General features: G+C 39.2%; 1 protein-coding gene across 1 annotated transcript in view; it reads right to left on the bottom strand.

The window, feature by feature from the left end:
* Positions 1-19,377, bottom strand: part of LOC128641659 (glucagon receptor-like) — a 148,200-nt gene extending 128,823 nt beyond the window's left edge. The window contains exon 1 of the mRNA XM_053694193.1: positions 18,880-19,377. Within this exon, the coding sequence (XP_053550168.1) occupies positions 18,880-19,377 (498 nt within the window). The remainder of the gene's footprint in view (positions 1-18,879) is intronic.
* Positions 19,378-20,098: the final 721 nt, after the last annotated feature.

A 20,098-nucleotide genomic window follows, 5' to 3' on the forward strand; every position in this document is an offset into this window, starting at 1 on the left:
CACATTCTATTGGCTATTCCAATCAACCAATAGAATGCAAGCTCAATCCTATTGGCTGATTGGATCATTTATAATAGGATGAAAGCTCAATCCTTTTGGCAATAGCCAATAGGATTTTTTCCCCTTAATTCCTTCTGCCAATCGGAATTTAAGGGACGCCATCTTGGATGACGTCATTTAAAGGGAAACTTCATTCTTCAACAGCCATCGGAAAAAGAGGATGCTCCGCGCCGGATGTCTTGAAGATGGACCCGCTCCTCGCCGGATGGATGAAGATAGAAGATGCCGTCTGGATGAAGACTTCTGCCCGCTTGGATGAAGACTTCTGCCGGCTTCGATGAGGACTTCTGCCCGCTTGGATGAAGACTTCTGCCCACTTGGATGACGATGGATGTCCGGTCTTCAAAAACTGTAAGTGGATCATCGGGGGTTAGTGTTAGTTTTTTTAAGGGTTTATTGGGTGGGTTTTATTTTTAGCTTAGGGTTTTGGGCAATGTAAAAGAGCTAAATGCCCTTTTAAGGGCAATGCCCATCCAAATGCCCTTTTCAGGGCAATGGTTAGCTTAGGTTTATTTAGATAGGTTTTTATTTGGGGGGGTTGGTTGTGTGGGTGGTGGGTTTTACTGTTGGGGGTTGTTTTTATTTTATTTTTACATGTAAAAGAGCTGATTTCTTTGGGGCAATGCCCTGCAAAGGGCCCTTTTAAGGGCCATTGGCAGTTTAGTGTAGGCTAGGGGATTTTTTATTTTGGGGGGAGGGGGGTTATTTTGATAGGGCTATTAGATTAGGAGTAATTCGTTTTTATTTTTGATAATTTCTTTTTTTATTTTGTGTAATTTAGTGTTTATTTTTTTGTTGTAATTTAGATAAATGTATTTTGTTAATTTAATTTATTTAATTTTATTGTAATGTTAGGTTTTAGTATAAGGCAGGTTACGTTTTATTTTACAGGTAAATTTGTATTTATTTTAGCTTGGTAGCTAGTAAATAGTTAATTTACTAACTAGTCTACCTAGTTAAAATACATACAAACTTAGCTGTGAAATAAAAATAAAACCTAAGATAGCTACAATGTAACTATTAGTTATATTGTAGCTAGCTTAGGGTTTATTTTACAGGTAAGTATGTATTTAGTTTTAAATAGGAATTAGTTAGTTATTAATAGTAGGTTTTATTTAGATTTATTTTAATTATATTTAAGTTAGGGAGGGTTAGGGTTACGTTAGGGTTATGTTTAAGGGTTAAAAGGTTTATTATAGCGGTGGAGTGGGCAGACGGCAGATTAGGGGTTAATTATATTTAAATAGTTTTTTTGATGCGGGAGGGCAGCGATTTAGGGGTTAATAATTTTATTATAGTGGCGACGATGTTGGGGAGCGCCGGAATAGGGGTTAATACATGTTTTAAGTAGGGGCGATGTCCGGAGCGGCAGATTAGGTGTTAATAATTTTATTTTATTATTTGCGATGCAGGAGGGCCTCGGTTTAGGGGTTAGGTAGTTTATGGGTGTTAGTGTACTTTGTGACAGTTTAGTTATGAGTTTTATGCTACAGCTTTGTAACGTAAAACTCATAACTACTGACTTTAGATGGTGGTATGAATCTTATCGGTATAGGGTGTACCGCTCACTTTTTGACCTCACAGCAAAACTCGTAATACCGGCGCTATGGAAGTCCCATTAAAAAAGGACTTTTTTAAAAGTGCAGAACTGACGTTGCGTGACGGCCAAAAAAGTGTGCGGTACAGCTATAACTACAAGACTTGTAATAGCAGCAGTAGGGAAAAAGCATTATTATGGGCCATAACAATGCTTTTTCACTCATAACGCAAAACTCATAATCTGGCTGACTGTTAGTTTATGTGTGTCATATAGATAACATTGTGCTAACTCCCATGGAATTATTTAGGAGTCTGCACTGATTGGCTAAAATGCATGTCTGTCAAAAGACCTGAGATAAGGGGGCAGTCTGCTTAGATACAAGGTAATCACAGAGGTTAAGTATATTAATATATAACAGTGTTGGTTATGCAAAACTGGGGAATGGGTAATAAAGGGATTATCTATCTTTTTAAACAATTACAATTCTGGAGTAGACTGTCCCTTTAACTGTACCGATATGGTGACATAGAGAACAAATATCATGGCAGTTATAAACCTCAACCGTGCTGGATTGTGATCACTTTGATTTAAAAAAAGTAATGACCAATCCAGTTTTTCTGATATCATAAAATAATGTTGGAAAAATTGGAATCAACCCCCATGTTGTAACCTCTTCAACAGAGTTACTCACATACTTAAAGGGACAGTCTAGTCCAAAATAAACTTTCATGACTCAGATAGAGCATGTAATTTTAAACAACTTTCTAATTTACTTTTATCACCAATTTTTTTGCTTCGTTCTCTTGGTATTCTTAGTTGAAAGCTAAACCTAGGTAGCCCCATATGCTAATTTCTTAGACCTTTAAGGCTGCCAGACACTTATCTGAAAGCATTTTAACAGTTTTCACCACTAGAGGGTGTTAGTTCAAGTGTCTCATAAAGATAACATTGTGCTCACGCAACGTGGAGTTACCTAGGAGTCAGCACTAATTGGCTAAAATGCAAGTCTGTCAAAAGAACTGAAATAAGGGGGCAGTTTGCAGAGGCTTAGATACACGGTAATCACAGAGGTAAAAAGTATATTAATATAACAGTGTTGGTTATGCAAAACTAGGGAATGGGTAATAAAGGGATTATCTATCTTTTTAAACACCAACGATTCTAGTGTTGACCTTTAAAGGTAGTCACTAATCAGCAGTTTAAAGGCATAATAAACACCTTGAGATCTAAATATGAGATGTTTAACTGTGCATAATTAAATAACTTTGCAATATATTTTCATTATTTTGCCTCCTTTTCATGTATTTTATCTCTAAAAATTGAGCAATTTCAAATTCTCAGAACTTGAAATGCACCTTGATGACTACTCAAGGTTAACACTGCTACATATATGTCCCTAATTGGCTTTATCAGAAAACAACTGCAAAACAATTGACTTTATACTAGCTTTATGACTGTGGCTAGTCTTGTTGTCTGCAGACTAAAGCCCAGATTGGCTCCTGCAACTAAATGAATCTTTTAATCTTAGTAAAACAATTAAAATAAATAAATAAATAAACATACAATTCATATAAATATTAATATGCAAGAACAGAATATAAAGCATAGAGATAGTTAAACAGTTAATTCCCAAACGGTTTCTGCCATATTTTGTCATCCACAAGGGAACTGAAGAATGTTAATGAGCGCACAGGAGAAAATGTGCAGCATTGTTTAACATTTAAACATTATAATATGCTCTTTAAGAACAATAAATGGAAATACCCCTGTGGTATTTCAGGAATCTTTTTTCCTATATATTGCTACCGCTTGTTATAAACCCTATTAAAGGCACAGTAAACACCTGATGAAATATTTAGCTATGAATAGTAAAACAATTTCTTAATATATTTTTTATTGTTTATTTTCCCTCTCAAATTGTAGATTTTCTAATTCTCAAAACAAAAAAATGTACCCTGCTAACTCTGCTACATATCTCCCCCTAACTTGCTTCAGCAGATAGTTGCAAAACAATATACTTTATAGCTACTAATATAATGCCCATAGCTAACCTTCGGCTAGATTACGAGTTTTGCGTTATGAGCGGCTCGGTGCAAGTTATTTTCACCGCTCACCTCCCTATAGCGCTGCTCTTACAGGTTTTCATAAACCCAGCGTTAGCAGGCAATTTTGCAGCGTTGAGCAAAATTGAGCTCCATACCGCACTCAAATACCAGCGCTGCTTTGAGCTGGTTTTACGTGCTCGTGCACGATTTCCCCATAGACATCAATGGGGAGAGCCGGCTAAAAAAAGCATAACACCTGCAATAAAGGAGCGTAAAGCTCCGTAACGCAGCCCCATTGATTCCTATGGGGAAACAAAATTTATGTTTACACCTAACACCCTAACATAAACCCCTAGCTTAAACACCCCTAATCTGCCGCCCCTGACATCGCCACCACCTACATTACACTTATTAACCCCTAATCTGCCGCCCCCGACATTGCCGACACCTACATTACACTTATTAACTCCTAATCTGCCGCCCCCAACATTGCCGCTACCTACCTACACTTATTAACCCCAAATCTGCCGTCCCCAACGTCGCCGCCACTATACTAAAGTTATTAACCCCTAAACCTAACCCTAAGTCTAACCCTAACGTAACCCTAACACCCCCTAACTTTAACATTATTAAAATAAATCTAAATACAAATTACAATTAATACCTAAATAATTCCTATTTAAAACTAAATACATACCCGTAAAATAAACCCTAAGCTAGCTACAATATAACTAATAGTTACATTGTAGCTAGCTTAGGTTTTATTTTTATTTCACAGGTAAGTTTGTATTTATTTTAACTAGGTAGACTAGTTAGTAAATAGTTACCTGTGAAATAAAACCTAACCTGAGTTACACTAAAACCTAACCTTACACTAAAATTAAATAAATTACATTAATTAAATACAATTAACTAAATTACAAAAAAATAAACACTAAATAACACAAAATAAAAAAAGAAAACGCAAAACTCGTAATCTAGCTGAAGGTTAGCTATGGGCATTATATTAGTAACTATAAAGTATATTGTTTTGCAACTATCTGCTGAAGCAAGTTAGGGGGAGATATGTAGCAGAGTTAGCAGGGTAAATTTTTTTGTTTTGAGAATTAGAAAATCTATAATTTGAGAGGGAAAATAAACAATAAAAAATATATTAAGAAATTGTTTTACTATGCATAGCTAAATATTTCATCAGGTGTTTACTGTGCCTTTAATAGGGTTTATAACAAGTGGTAGCAATATATAGGAAAAAAGATTCCTGAAATACACCAGGGGTATTTCCATTTATTGTTCTTAAAGAGCATATTATAATGTTTAAATGTTAAACAATACTGCACATTTTCTCCTGTGCGTTCATTAACATTCTTCAGTTCCCTTGTGGATGACAAAATATGGCAGAAACCGTTTGGGAATTAACTGTTTAACTATCTCTATGCTTTATATTCTGTTCTTGCATATTAATATTTATATGAATTGTATGTTTATTTATTTATTTATTTTAATTGTTTTACTAAGATTAAAAGATTCATTTAGTTGCAGGAGCCAATCTGGGCTTTAGTCTGCAGACAACAAGACTAGCCACAGTCATAAAGCTAGTATAAAGTCAATTGTTTTGCAGTTGTTTTCTGATAAAGCCAAGGGTGGGGGCCCAGCTTAAAAAAAAACAAAAAACATTTACAATAAAAAACGTTGACCTGCCTGATATCATGTGAGTGTGACATGATGCTTCACTAGTGTCTCTGACTACAGGGATTAGTGTTTCTGTTTTACCCATTGGTGTTTATGTGTGTGTATGTGTGTGTGTGTGTGTGTGTATTTATGCATGTATGTGTGTGTGTGTGTATGTATGTATGTATGTGTGTGTGTGTGTATGTATGTATGTGTGTGTGTGTATGTTTGTGACTGTGTGTGTGCGTGTATGTATGTATGTGTGTGTGTGTATGTTTGTGACTGTGTGTGTGTGTGTGTGTATGTATGTATGTATGTGTGTGTGTGTATGTTTGTGGAACCAGCAAATTACAGACCTTGTTACTACAGCATGGGGGGGTGGGGGGTAAACAGTGTCAGTCTATACAGTACCACTATATACAGTACGGGGGGACTGAAACATGTTACAAACTACTGTGGTCACTTTATAAAGTACTGGGGCAGGTAGGGTCAGGCCAGCCATCTCACCGGCAGATTAGTGTCACTGACTCACTATATACAGTACTGGTGGGTTAAACAGTGTCACTATATACAGTAATAGGGGGGCAGACCATCTCACAGACTGTGGGCACAGGGTACCTCCTTTTGCAGACATGTAATCTGATTCACATTTTTTTTCTGTTTTAAATGTAAAAAAAAAAAAAAAAAGATATGTATCAAATTCACTTTTTTGGGGTGGGGGTGGGGGGAGCCCTTCTTAGATTCTTGCACCTGGGCCCTGTGGTTTCTAGTTATGCCTCTGCCCAACAGTAAAACCCACCACCCACACAACCAAACCCCCCCAATAAAATCCTATCTAAAAAAACCTAAGCTCCCCATTGCCCTGAAAAGGGCATTTGGATGGGCATTGCCCTTAAAAGGGCATTTAGCTCTTTTTCAGCCTAAACCCTAACTAAAAATAAAACCCACCCAATAAACCCTTAAAAAACCTAACACTAATCCCCGAAGATCCACTTACAGTTTTTGAAGACCGGACATCCATCCTCAACGAAGCCGGGAGAAGTCTTCATCCAAGCGGCAAGAAGTGGTCCTCCAGACGGGCAGAAGTCTTCATCCAGATGGCATCTTCTATCTTCATCCTTCCGACGCGGACCGGCTCCATCTTCAAGACATCCGGCGCGGAGCATCCTCTTCTTCCGACAGCTCTTCAAGAATGAAGGTTCCGTAAGGGACGTCATCCAAGATGGCGTCCGTTGAATTACGATTGGCTGATAGAATTCTATCAGCGAATCGGAATTAAAGGTGAAAAATTCCTATTGGCTGATGCAATCAGCCAATAGGATTGAGCTTCAATCCTATTGGCTGATCCAATCAGCCAATAGGATTGAGCTTGCATTCTATTGGTGGTTCCAATCAGCTTTTGACCCCCTTCCAAAATCTAGAAATAAATGGATAGATGAATAGGATGAATAGTACTATACGTCTCCCCTTCTCTTCTCTCCCCCTTTTTTTTCCCCTCTTCCCGCGACCCGCCTGGAACTCTTTTTCTTGTAAAGAAACTACCACCTGTCTTTAGAGGTTTTTTGTTCTCTTCTGATAAAATTTAAGGTCGAGCAAAGCTCAATTTATCATAACTTAACCGTCATTGAAGCTATTATGTTTAAGTTTTTTTTTTTTTTTTCAGTAGAATAGTCTGGATGTAATAGTAGGCTCTATTTCTTGATATAAATGTCTCCTGTTATTTTACCTTATGTTGCGTAAATACTCAATACTGTTGGAGATCGCTGATGAAGCTGTATACCATATGGTTTAGAGATTGTTAAACTAATGACGATTATGTATGTGCTTTCACTTTTGGTTATGTTCTTTTCTTTCTTTTTTTTTTACCTGTACGACCTTAATAATAAAATGTGATATATGAATCCTATTGGCTGATTGCATCAGCCAATAGGAATTTTTCACCTTTAATTCTGATTGGCTTTTAGAATTCTATCAGCCAATCGGAATTGAAGGGACGCCATCTTGGATGACGTCCCTTAAAGGAACCTTCATTCTTGAAGAGCCGTCGGAAGAGAAGGATGCTCCATGCCGGATTTCTTGCAAATGGAGCCGCTTCGCGTTGGAAGGATGAAGATAGAAGATGCCGTCTGGATGAAGACTTCTGCCCGTCTGGAGGACCACTTCTTGCTGCTTGGATAAAGACTTCTCCCGGCTTCGTTGAGGACTTCTTGCCGCTTGGATGAAGACTTCTCCCGGCTTCATTGAGGATGGATGTCCGGTCTTCAAAACTGTAAGTGGATCTTCGGGGGTTAGTGTTAGGTTTTTTAAGGGTTTATTGGGTGGGTTTTATTTTTAGCTTAGGGTTTGGGCTGAAAAAGAGCTAAATGTCCTTTTAAGGGCAATGCCCATCTAAATGCCCTTTTCAGGGCAATGGGGAGCTTAGGTTTTTTTAGATAGGATTTTATTTGGGGGGTTTAGTTGTGTGGGTGGTGGGTTTTACTGTTGGGGGGTTGTTCACATTTTTTTTACAGGTAAAAGAGCTGTGCCCCGCAAAAGGCCCTTTTAAGGGCTATTGGCAGTTTAGTTTAGGCTAGGGTTTTTTTTTATTTTGGGGGGGCTTTTTTATTTTGGTAGGGCTATTAGATTAGGTGTAATTATTTTAAATATTTGATCATTTCTTTTTTATTTTGTGTAATTTAGTGTTTATTTTTTTTTTATAATTTACTTAATTGTATTTAATTAATGTAATTTATTTAATTATAGTGTAGTGTTAGGTGTTAGTGTAACTAAGGTTAGGTTTTATTTTACAGGTAAATTTGTATTTATTTTAGCTAGGTATCTAGTAAATAGTTAATAACTATTTACTAACTAGTCTACCTAGTTAAAATAAATACAAACTTGCCTGTAAAATAAAAATAAAACCTAAGATAGATACAATGTAACTATTAGTTATATTGTAGCTAGCTTAGGGTTTGTTTTACAGGTATTTAGTTTTAAATAGGAATTATTTAGGTATTAATTGTAATTTTTATTTAGATTTATTTAAATTATGTTAAAGTTAGTGGGTGTTAGGGTTAGACTTAGGGTTAGGTTTAGGGGTTAATAACTTTAGTATAGTGGCGGCGATTTTGGGGGACAGCAGATTAGGGGTTAATAACAGTAATGTAGGTTGCGGCGATGTTAGGGACAGCAGATTAGGGGTTAATAATATTTAACTAGTGTTTGCGATGCAGGAGTGCGGCGGTTTAGGGGCGAATATGTTTATTATAGTGTTTGTGATGCAGGAGGGCCTCGGTTTAGGGGTTAATCGGTAGTTTATGGGTGTTAGTGTACTTTTTAGCACTTTAGTTATGAGTTTTATGTTACAGCTTTGTAACATAAAACCCATAACTACTGACTTTCAGTTTACGGTACAGATCTTGACGGTATTGGCTGTACCGCTTAATTTTTGGCCGGACAGGCAAACTTTTTGAAAGCTGCAGTAGTTACGTTGCGTTACAGCCAAAAAAGTGTGCGGGACAGATATACCTGCAAGACTTGTAATACCAGCAGTAGTGAAAAAGAGCCTTAACGCTGCTTTTTCACTCATAACGCAAAACTCGTAATCTAACCGCTTGTCAGCTGCAGACTCAAGTCTGGATTGGCCTCCAAATACAGTAAGTGGTGGGCGGAATATTTGTATTGAAAAACTATTTTGGCAAACAAGATGTTAAAGCAACAGTGTACCCTAAAATTTTCTCCCCTTTAATTTGTTCCCAATTATCCAGTTTAACTGTTTATTAAATTGGTTACAAATATATCTTTTTACCTTTATTTCAGCATTTGAAATAGCTGTTTTTGCAGGTGGTATTCCAACCTAAACTTACACTTCCATTACTTAAAGGGACACTGAACGCAAATTTTTTCTTTCATGATTCAGATAGAGCATGCAATTTTAAGCAACTTTCTAACATACTCCTATTATCAATTTTTCTTCATTCTCTTACTAACTTTATTTGAAAAGAAGGCATCTAAGCTTTTTATTTGGTTCAGACCTCTGGAAAGCACTTTTTTATTGGTGGATGAATTTATCCACCAATCAGCAAGGACAACCCAGGTTGTTCACCAAAAATGGGCCGGCATCTAAACCTACATTCTTGCATTTCAAATAAAGATACCAAGAGAATGAAGACAATTTGATAATAGGAGTAAATTAGAAAGTTGCTTAAAATGTCATGCTCTATCTGAATCACAAAAGAAAAAATTTGGGTTCAGTGTCCCTTTAAGTATTGGTTATAAAAAAAGCAGGTTAAGCATAGCCAGCAGACAAAATTACACTCCCAGTGGAAGGTACGAGAGATAAGTAATAAAATGCTCATTTTCAACTGTTCTCTCTATGTAATGGACTTTGGTATACAGACAGATATAAGACAAAGCATCATTTGTGTGTACAGAAAGTGATAAAATAAGGAGATTCTAATGGGTTGTGTTTTTTGTGTGTATTTCATATATAAAATTAAACATAAATGAACTAATTATCATAAATTATATACTCTGCAGATATTATAACAAGTCATTGCTAAAACATTAAAGGGGCAGTATACACCAATTTTCATATAACTGCATGCAATAGACATAAAGAATAAGATGCACAGATACAGATCTAAAAATCCAGTATAAAACTGTTTAAAAACTTACTTAGAAGCTCCCAGTTTAGCACTATTAAAAAGGTAGCTGGAACACCCACTGCAAGTGGGAAATAACAGACCTCCCCTCCCCCTTCCTCTACAAATGAAAAGACTCTTTACACAAACAGGAGCCAGCTGGAGTAGGTATACGTCGGTATTCTCCTAAAACTTGGGGGCTTGGTTAGGAGTTTGAAAATCAGCGCAAAGTTATTTAAAAATAAGCAAAACTATCAATTTTTACAAACAAACTGTATGGGCTATATAAATGGATCATCTACAAAACATTTATGCAAACACAAATCTAGTGTATAATGTCCCTTTAAGAGAAGAAAACTTTTACAGTACACTGTCCCTTTAAAGGGACATGAAACCCACATTTTTTAATTTTACGATTCAGAGAGAGCATGCATTTTAAATATCTTTCAGATTTACTTCTATTATCTATTTTTTCCGTTCTCTTGGTAGCCTTTGTTGAAAAGACTACCTAGGTAGGCTCATAAGCTGCTGATTGGTGGCTGCACATAAATGCCTCAAGTTATTAGCTTACCCATGTGCACTGCTGTTTCTTCAACAAACAATACCAAGAAAATGAAGCAAATTAGATCATAGAAGTAAATTGGAAAGTTGTTTGAAATTATATTCTATATCTGAATCGTGTCCCTTTAATTACTTTAAAAAAATGTTTAGGCTGATATGTTATTTTGTGGCAGAAATGTCTTGTAATTGCAAGGTGTTTAAAGTCCCTTTAATATTAAAGGGACATGGAAACAAAAAGTATATTGCAGTTATACAGCCCACCATAAATTTTCCAGGACCCTTTTCCAGGCGCCTGGAACACGCACATGGTGGCGATCTCTGTGCCGTGCCTGGAACATGCACATGGCGGTGATTTCTTTGTCGCGCCTGGAACACACACATGGTGGTGATCTCTGTGTCACGCCTGGAACAGTCACATGGTGGCGATCTCTGTGTCGCGCGTGGAACAAGCACATGGTGGCGATCTCTGTGTCGCGCGTGGAACAAGCACATGGTGGCGATCTCTGTGTCGCGCGTGGAACAAGCACATGGTGGCGATCTCTGTGTCGCGCGTGGAACAAGCACATGGTGACGATCTCTGTGTCGCGCGTGGAACAAGCACATGGTGACAATCTTTGTGTCGCGCGTGGAACAAGCACATGGTGACAATCTTTGTGTCGCGCGTGGAACAAGCACATGGTGACGATCTCTGTGTCGCGCGTGGAACAAGCACATGGTGACGATCTCTGTGTCGCGCGTGGAACAAGCACATGGTGACGATCTCTGTGTCGCGCGTGGAGCAAGCACATGGTGGCGATCTCTGTGTCGCGCGTGGAACAAACAGATGGTGGCGATCTCTGTGTCGCGCGTGGAAAAAGCAGATGGTGACGATCTCTGTGTCGCGCGTGGAACAAGCACATGGTGACGATCTCTGTGTCGCGCGTGGAACAAGCAGATGGTGGCGATCTCTGTGTCGCGCGTGGAACAAGCACATGGTGACGATCTCTGTGTCGCGCGTGGAACAAGCAGATGGTGACGATCTCTGTGTCGCACGTGGAACAAGCACATGGTGACGATCTCTGTGTCGACAACACTGATTAACAGCACCTGCCCTATTATACTTGCAATATAATATTTTCCTTTTAGTAATAAATATCCCTGTAACATAAAATAGATCATATAAGTTAGAAAAAAAAACATATTGAAAAAATATAACAAATAGCAATTTCCTGTTCTGTTTTATGCCACACATAAGTGTGTGGCTGTGAACACTCTCTTCCCGCTATATATTTATGATGGAAAACCTATTATTAGGCTTCTCAAATAAAGTTGTTTTTTTATTTACTCCAAATAGATTGAACAGATATTATGCTTGTCACATTTTTATTGAACCTGTGTAGTGGACTTGGATATTTTCAGAAGTCTTAACAGTCTTTATAATGATATAGTGTACAATAAATGTAAAGACATAGCAAGCAGAAAACACAAATAATGAAAAGAAAATAATCATCACGACAAAATAGAAGAAATGTCAGGAGAATTCACTTATAGATTGTGTACAAATAAACTAATCCTATAGAATCATAAAAAGTAGCTTAGATTCCATAGTAAACGTTATATGGTCTGTGTGCAGTATCCTCTTATACACACACGTGTATATATATATGTGTGTGTGTGTTTGTGTGTGTGTATATATATATATATATATTTGTGTGTGTGTGTGTGTTTGTGTATATATATATATATATATATATATATACTGTGGATGGAGAGGTCGAAACTGCGACGGGGCCCAGCTGCCTTCAGCACAAACTTAGCTATAGATCTCTGTCTAAGCTGTATGCTGTCTGATTCCTGCTGCTGCTGAACACTGCATACCACCGTCATAGGCAGCGTTTAGACAGCAATAAATCACAGAGCATGCATCTTCCTATGTGTGTGCTTGCTGTGCCGCTGCACAGGTTAGCAAGGTCTCCGCAAAGGCTAAAAAATCCCTGAGCTCCCATAAATATGTTAATGACTGAGCTCTTAATTGATTGATTAGTTAGCTGGGGCACTGAGAGTTCCCAGCATGCACCATTTAGCACACTGGGTGCTACCATTCTTGTGAGTATAACTACAACACAAGACACACACACTTCCCTTTACTATCACAGTAATACACTAGGAGGCGCCCTTTGTATGTGATCTTCTTTCATAGATAAAGCTTACTTATCTGATCTGCCTGGCACGGACTCCTGAATTACTGGGCCCTATTCTCTACACCTGAGAACAGTTAGCTGGGGCACTGAGAGTTTTTTGTGAGTATACCCATATCACAAGACACACAAGCTTCCCTTTATCATCGGAGTATCACACTAGGGGGCGCCCTCTGTATGTGATCTTTTTTCACAGATTCAGCTCTTAATTGATTGGATTTCCCATTAATTCTCTGCACTCTGACATTACCGAGGGAAGCAGCCACTATTTATTGTGGCACTAGGGAGCACTTAACCCTGTAAGAGACACAAGGCTTCAATTCTCAGTGAGTTCTAAAATTGTAAAGTGTTAAAAAGTTGTTAGTAATGAATTCATTAGCCTATTTTTTACCGTTCTTTACTTTGTTTTAGTTTTATACTACATATACATTCATTGCCTTCAAAATCGTACTTGCTCATATAAATCTTTATGACAATGAATTTAGTCTTTTCTTATGGCTAGATCTATTTTTATTCAGAATCTTGTGTTTCTTGTAGTTTTCAGAAACTATTGGTGTACATTTATAAGAATTACCCACTTGATGATGCTTTGGTATTATAGAACTTACGATGACCAGGGATCCCTATTATCTATTTACTCTTGCTATATCTCTATAGCTATGTCATCTATACCTATATATCTCAAGAGTAAATAGATAATAGGGATTGCTGGTCTGTTTATGAGGGTATTGTGTAAAATCTAACTTCAGCAGCAATATGTGTGTATATACTGAATATATATATATATATACATATAGATATATATATATATATACATATAGATATATATGTAAATGTATGTGTGTGTATATATACACATATATATATATATATGTATGTATATATCTATACTATAATCGGGTCCGTTACCGTCAACAGTTGCGCACACATCCTCAAAGGAATGTTGGCTGCGTGAGGCAGCCAAAAGAATGTTGGCTGCGTGCACAGCCAAAAGAATCCACCTGGATGCAGCAAAGCTGCATCCCGGTGAATTCTGAAAATGGCAGGGTGGTGAAAGAATCCAAACCACCTGGATACAGCATAGGCAAACAAAGCCTTAAAAACAAAACAAAAAAAATGTAACCTCCCTCACAAAGTATTAACAAACACCAAAACCGCCAAAATTATATAGTAATTAACCCCTAATCTGCAAATAACATAATTAAAATATTAAGCCCTTAACCACCAACCCCCACATCACAATAAACCTAATTAACCTATTAACCCCTAAACCAACAAACCCCCACATCGCAATAAACCTAATTAACCTATTAACTCCTAAACCACCAACCCACCCCCCACCCCCACACACACACACTGTAATGCTTGTGGGATATTCCTCTATCAGACCAAACATGGTCAGCAGTCTTCTTATCCCGGCGTCAACTGGAATGATAGGAAATATCCTAGGGCAGAGAGAGTTTGTAAAGTGAGGTAAGCAGTACTCACAATAGGCAGGGTAGTCCTTGGCGGCAACAGGAAGACAATCCAGCAGTATAGCAGTTCAGGGGCAAACCAATAGAAGGACCAGGAACAGGCAGGAGTCAGCAACAAAAGGAAATCCAGCAGTATAACAGTTCAGGGGTAAACCAATAGAAGGACCAGACAAGCAGAGTTCAGTAACAGTATAGCAATCCAACAGTTCAGGGGTTAAGCAGACAGAGTGGTCAGACAGGCAGAGTTCAACAACAGTATAGCAATCCAGCAATTTGGGGGTTAAGCAGGGGTTAAGCAGGCAGAGTGGTCAGACAAGCAGAGTTCAACAACAGTATAGCAATCCAGCAATTCAGGGGTTAAGCAGGCAGAGTGGTCAGACAAGCAGAGTTCAGCAACAGTATAGCAATCCAGCAATTCAGGGGTTAAGCAGGCAGAGTGGTCAGACAAGCAGAGTTCAGCAGAAATATAACAGTCCAGCATAAAGCAATACAACACCCAGGAGCACACTAAGCAACACCTATACTTGGGCAGTGAAGATAGTAAGTGACAGACTTACATAGGCACAGGATTCACTCCACAGGAGATCCGGACCAACTTCAGAAGGGGAGAGAACGGCTCATAGGAACCGCTGCATCCCTTTCAACAGCCCGAGCAACAACTGCCGCTTCCCTGGCAACAGGGCGCGGCATGACACCCACATCGCAATAAACCTAATTAACCTATTAACTCCTAAACCACCAACCCCCCCCACACACACACACACACTGTAATGCTTGTGGGATATTCCTCTATCAGACCAAACATGGTCAGCAGTCTTCTTATCCCGGCGTCAAGTGGAATGATAGGAAATATCCTAGGGCAGAGAGAGTTTGTAAAATGAGGTAAGCAGTACTCACAATAGGCAGGGTAGTCCTTGGCGGCAACAGGAAGACAATCCAGCAGTATAGCAGTTCAGGGGCAAACCAATAGAAGGACCAGGAACAGGCAGGAGTCAGCAACAAAAGGAAATCCAGCAGTATAACAGTTCAGGGGTAAACCAATAGAAGGACCAGACAGGCAGAGTTCAGTAACAGTATAGCAATCCAACAGTTCAGGGGTTAAGCAGACAGAGTGGTCAGACAGGCAGAGTTCAACAACAGTATAGCAATCCAGCAGTTCAGGGGTTAAGCAGGCAGAGTGATCAGACAAGCAGAGTTCAGCAACAGTATAGCAATCCAGCAATTTGGGGGTTAAGCAGGGGTTAAGCAGGCAGAGTGGTCAGACAAGCAGAGTTCAGCAACAGTATAGCAATCCAGCAATTCAGAGGTTAAGCAGGCAGAGTGGTCAGACAAGGAGAGTTCAGCAACAGTATAGCAATCCAGCAATTCAGGGGTTAAGCAGGCAGAGTGGTCAGACAAGCAGAGTTCAGCAGAAATATAACAGTCCAGCATAAAGCAATACAACACCCAGGAACACACTAAGCAACACCTATACTTGGGCAGTGAAGATAATAAGTGACAGATTTACATAGGAACAGGATTCACTCCACAGGAGATCCGGACCAGCTTCAGAAGGGGAGAGAACCGTTGCATCCCTTTCAACAGCCAGAGCAACAACCGCCGCTTCCCTGGCAACAGGGCGGGGCATGACACCCACATTGCAATAAACCTAATTAACCTATTAACTCCTAAACCGCCAACCCCCCACAACGCAAATAACTATTTTAATTACTAAGCCCCTTAACCTAACACACCCTAAATTAACCCCAATACTAAGTTACACTTTAATAAAACCTAACATTAAATTACAAAAAAAAAAATTTGCAACAGAGTGGATGTTCCAGGGGGCGGTAGACAAAATGAGAAGTGATATACAACAATTGGAGGATTGGACAAACGACTGGGATCTAAAGTTTAACACAGCAAAGTGTAAAATAATGCATTTAGGGAAGAAAAATCCAAATGTTAATTACAGACTCAATGACACTTTACTGACTGTTACAGATGAGGAACAGGACTTGGGAATTGTTATTTCAGATGATTTAAAACTTAGTAGACAATGTAGTAATGCAGCGAGTAAGGCTAGCAGAATGATTGAATGCGTTGGTAGAGATATTTGCAGCAGAAATAGTAAGGTTCTTATGCCACTTTATAGATCATTAGTTAGGCCTCATTGTGAGTATTGTGTGCAGTTCTGGAGGCCATATCTTCAGAAGGATATTAACAAACTTGAATCTGTGCAAAGGAGGGCTACCAAAATGGTACATGGTCTAAAAAAATAAAACTTACCAGGATAGGCTCAATGACCTAATTATGTATAGCTTAGAGGAGAGAAGGGAAAGAGGTGATATGATAGCAACTTTCAAGTACGTTAAAGGGCTTAGTAAAACTTAGGCTGTGGGTATTTTACATAAAATGGAAAATTCATGAACAAGGGGTCATGATCTCATGCTGAAGGGTAGTAGATTCAGGAGTAATTTGAGGAAGCACTTCTTTACAAAAAGAGTGATTGATTTATGGAATAAACTTCCTCAAGAGGTAATAATGACAAACACTGTCTGGGACTTTAAGAATGCCTGGGATAAGTTAACTTTGTTAAATAAATACCAACATTTGGCAACATGACTATGTATAAAGAGAACCATGGATAATTTAGAAGAAGGGAAGTAGGGGAGAGGAGCTGGTTTTAATTATAATTTCTTTTCCCTTTTTTTTTTTTTTTTTTCTCTCTTCTTCTTTCCTTTCTTTTTCTTTTTTTTTTTATATATATATATATATGTATCTGTATTGTTTGTAGATAGGGTCTTATTATAAAGGAAAAAGACCAAAAGTAAGACATACGATCTGAGAAAGATTATAGACAACTCAGCTACCCCTGTAATATCAAAGTCTCTATAAGAAGGGTTTCCTCTGTAGTTATAGAGTCTCAACAGGCTTCTTGAATGATTGAGGAGGTAGAGTCTAAGTAGAAAGGCAAAGACACATCTGAATATAGGATGTTGATTTATAAGTTAAGACTTAATCTATGTGAATTAGCACTCTGCTACTTCAAAATCAGTGTAAACACCCTGCGAGGTGAAATGTAAGCCTAAGATGTTGGGCTAAATTTTTGTTTTGGTATACCCTGCGTGGTGAAAGGTAAGCCGAATTGTAAGGCATCTATTTTTGCTTTTGGTAAATAAATAAATATAAAAAAAAAGAATGCCTGGGATAAGTATAAGGCTGTCCTAATAACTAGATACGTTTATACTGTTAGGTAATGTCGGGGAGACTTGCTGGGCCTATGGCTCTTATCTGCCGTCAATATCTATGTTTCTATGTTTAAATCAGCATCATCATCAATTGAATTATCTTTTCAAACTTTTATTCATCCCAGAGGACAGAAAACATGACGTTTCGGGGTTAGCTGCCCTTAATCATATGCATATGCTTGAGGGCAGCTAAGTCCAAAACGTCATGTTTTCTGTCCTCTGGGATGAATAAAAGTTTTAAAGATAATTTAATTGATGATGCTGCTGATTTCTTCAAGTTTTGATATTTGTGGGGCCTTGGCAGTAGCTCTGACAGCTTGCACATCACTCTCCGCAGGAGCAGTAGCTCTCATCATATTGGCTGATTTGTATTTGAGGAATCAAATCAGCCAATAGAAATGCAAGGGACGCCATATTTAATTGCGTACCTTAAATTCAATCCTCAGTGTGCGGCGGTGATCGTACGAAGAGGATCCTCCATGCTCCATGGTTCCGCGGTCGCCGGTCTTCAATTCCGTGGTCCTGGATGAAGATAGAAGAGGTCGCAGCTTGGAAGAAGACTTCACCGCCGGACATCAGGAACTGGTCTCCACTTGGAAGAAGACTTCACCGCCGGACTTCAGGAACCGTGAGTATCTATCTTGGCGTTAGAGTTTTTTTTTTAAATTTAAATTAAAATTTTTTTTAGATTAAGGATTTTGGGCAATTGAGAAAAAGCTGAATGCCCTTTTAAGGGCAATAAAAGAGCTGAATGCCCCCGCGGGCGTCATCTTGAATAAGTGATCAATATTGTGAGGCGACTGAGCTGCAGCTCTTATATCTATTCTAAATAGCCTGTGAGTGTTGTGTGAAGATCTAGGGGGTTGATACTGCACATCTCCATCTAATTACAGTAAACAAGGCCCCCATTACCTCATGATAATAGTGGTAAATCATCACATAAGCCGTTTTGTGCCACAGCTCTCTGGAAATAGGGAGAGGAGGGGAGAGAGCAGGGCCGGACTGGGAAATCAGACCGGCCCTGGAAATTTGTATACACTGTCCCAGCCCCGCCCCCTCCAGCCCAGTCACTCCCCCTCCAGCCCAGCCACACCCCCTCCAGCCCAGCCACACCCCTTAAGCCCAGCCAACTATGCTCTCGCTGGCTTTCCCCTAAACTTAGTATATATTAACAACCTTCCTTTCTTAAGTGGGCACTTCTATTAGTTATTAAACTAAAAAAGAGCATGGCAGGGGACAGGTGAAAATTTAAAACATAACATTTATTGGTAGACAAAATAAAAGGATACCATATCCAAGAACATTAACATCACACCTCTATTAGTTAAAATCTACAGCAAGGCATTTATATTACTTCATCACACCTCTATTAGTTAAAATCTACAACAAGGCATTTATATTACTTCATCACACCTTTATTAGTTAAAATCTACAACAAGGCATTTATATTACTTCATCACACCTCTATTAGTTAAAATCTACAACAAGGCATTTATATTACATCAGCTGTGACTAGTTGGTACCCCCTGTAGCTTAGCATATGCCCTTCCCTAGACGTATGTTCCCTGACATGATCTGACTCTGTGGCCATATGTTCCCTGACATGATCTGACTCTGTGGCCGTATGTTCCCTGACATGATCTGACTCTGTGGCCATATGTTCCCTGACATGATCTGACTCTGTAGCCGTATGTTCCCTGACATGATCTGACTCTGTGGCCGTATGTTCCCTGACATGATTTGACTCTGTGGCCGTATGTTCCCTGACATGATCTGACTCTGTGGCCGTATGTTCCCTGACATGATCTGACTCTGTGGCCGTATGTTCCCTGACATGATCTGACTCTGTAGCCGTATGTTCCCTGACATGATCTGACTCTGTAGCCGTATGTTCCCTGACATGATCTGACTCTGTGGCCGTATGTTCCCTGGCATGATCTGACTCTGTAGCTCCTTCATTCCCTGCCCCGTGACAAATATGATCCTCTATCCCATCCATGACCAATACTGCGTGCACTGCTCACCTACCTTTTCTTTCATTTTAATCAGAGAGACTCACACACACACCGAAAGGAAACCAGGGGCTACAACTCAAAGCAGAAGCAACATCAACAAGCCCGGACGTTTCCTGGGTCTTCCTTAAACACATGGCGCCAGCCTAGACATCCCCACCGTGCCACGCTTTCCCTCTCAGAAAGACTCCATACGTGATACTGCAGCGCAAGAAAAATCCACATGGCACGCCCACAGTAGCGTAGAGACTTGCAGTTAGGCGCAGATTGATTCTGAGCAGTGCTTACCGCTAACGAGACGTCAGGCTGCCTTGCACCCCCTTAGCCTGTCAGTCTGTGTGCAGTGCTGCTGGCAGCTCTGACTGCCGCTGCGCTCCCTCAGTGCACAACTGTGCTAACAGGGCTAAGTTGCTTGCAATGGCTTGCTGCTCTCTCTTCACTGCAGCTGAGCAGCCTCTGCTGGCCGGCGGCCCACCAGGATTTTTCCCGGTATCCCGGCGGCCCAATCCGGACCTGGGAGAGAGGGGAGAAGGGAAGGAGAGCTGAGTTTTTTCTTCTGGCCTAGCAATGAGAGTAGCATAACATCTTATAGAATTTAACATCCATGCTACTGACACATAGCTGGACTATATGGGCTTCATAAACTCTGAATTAAAGAATAAGTGCACCGTATCTTAAAGTTTTAACATCTGCTTTCGCAAAAAAAAT

The sequence above is a fragment of the Bombina bombina genome, chromosome 11 (genome assembly GCF_027579735.1).
Source record: "Bombina bombina isolate aBomBom1 chromosome 11, aBomBom1.pri, whole genome shotgun sequence".
In the NCBI taxonomy this organism is placed as follows: Eukaryota; Metazoa; Chordata; class Amphibia; order Anura; family Bombinatoridae; genus Bombina; species Bombina bombina.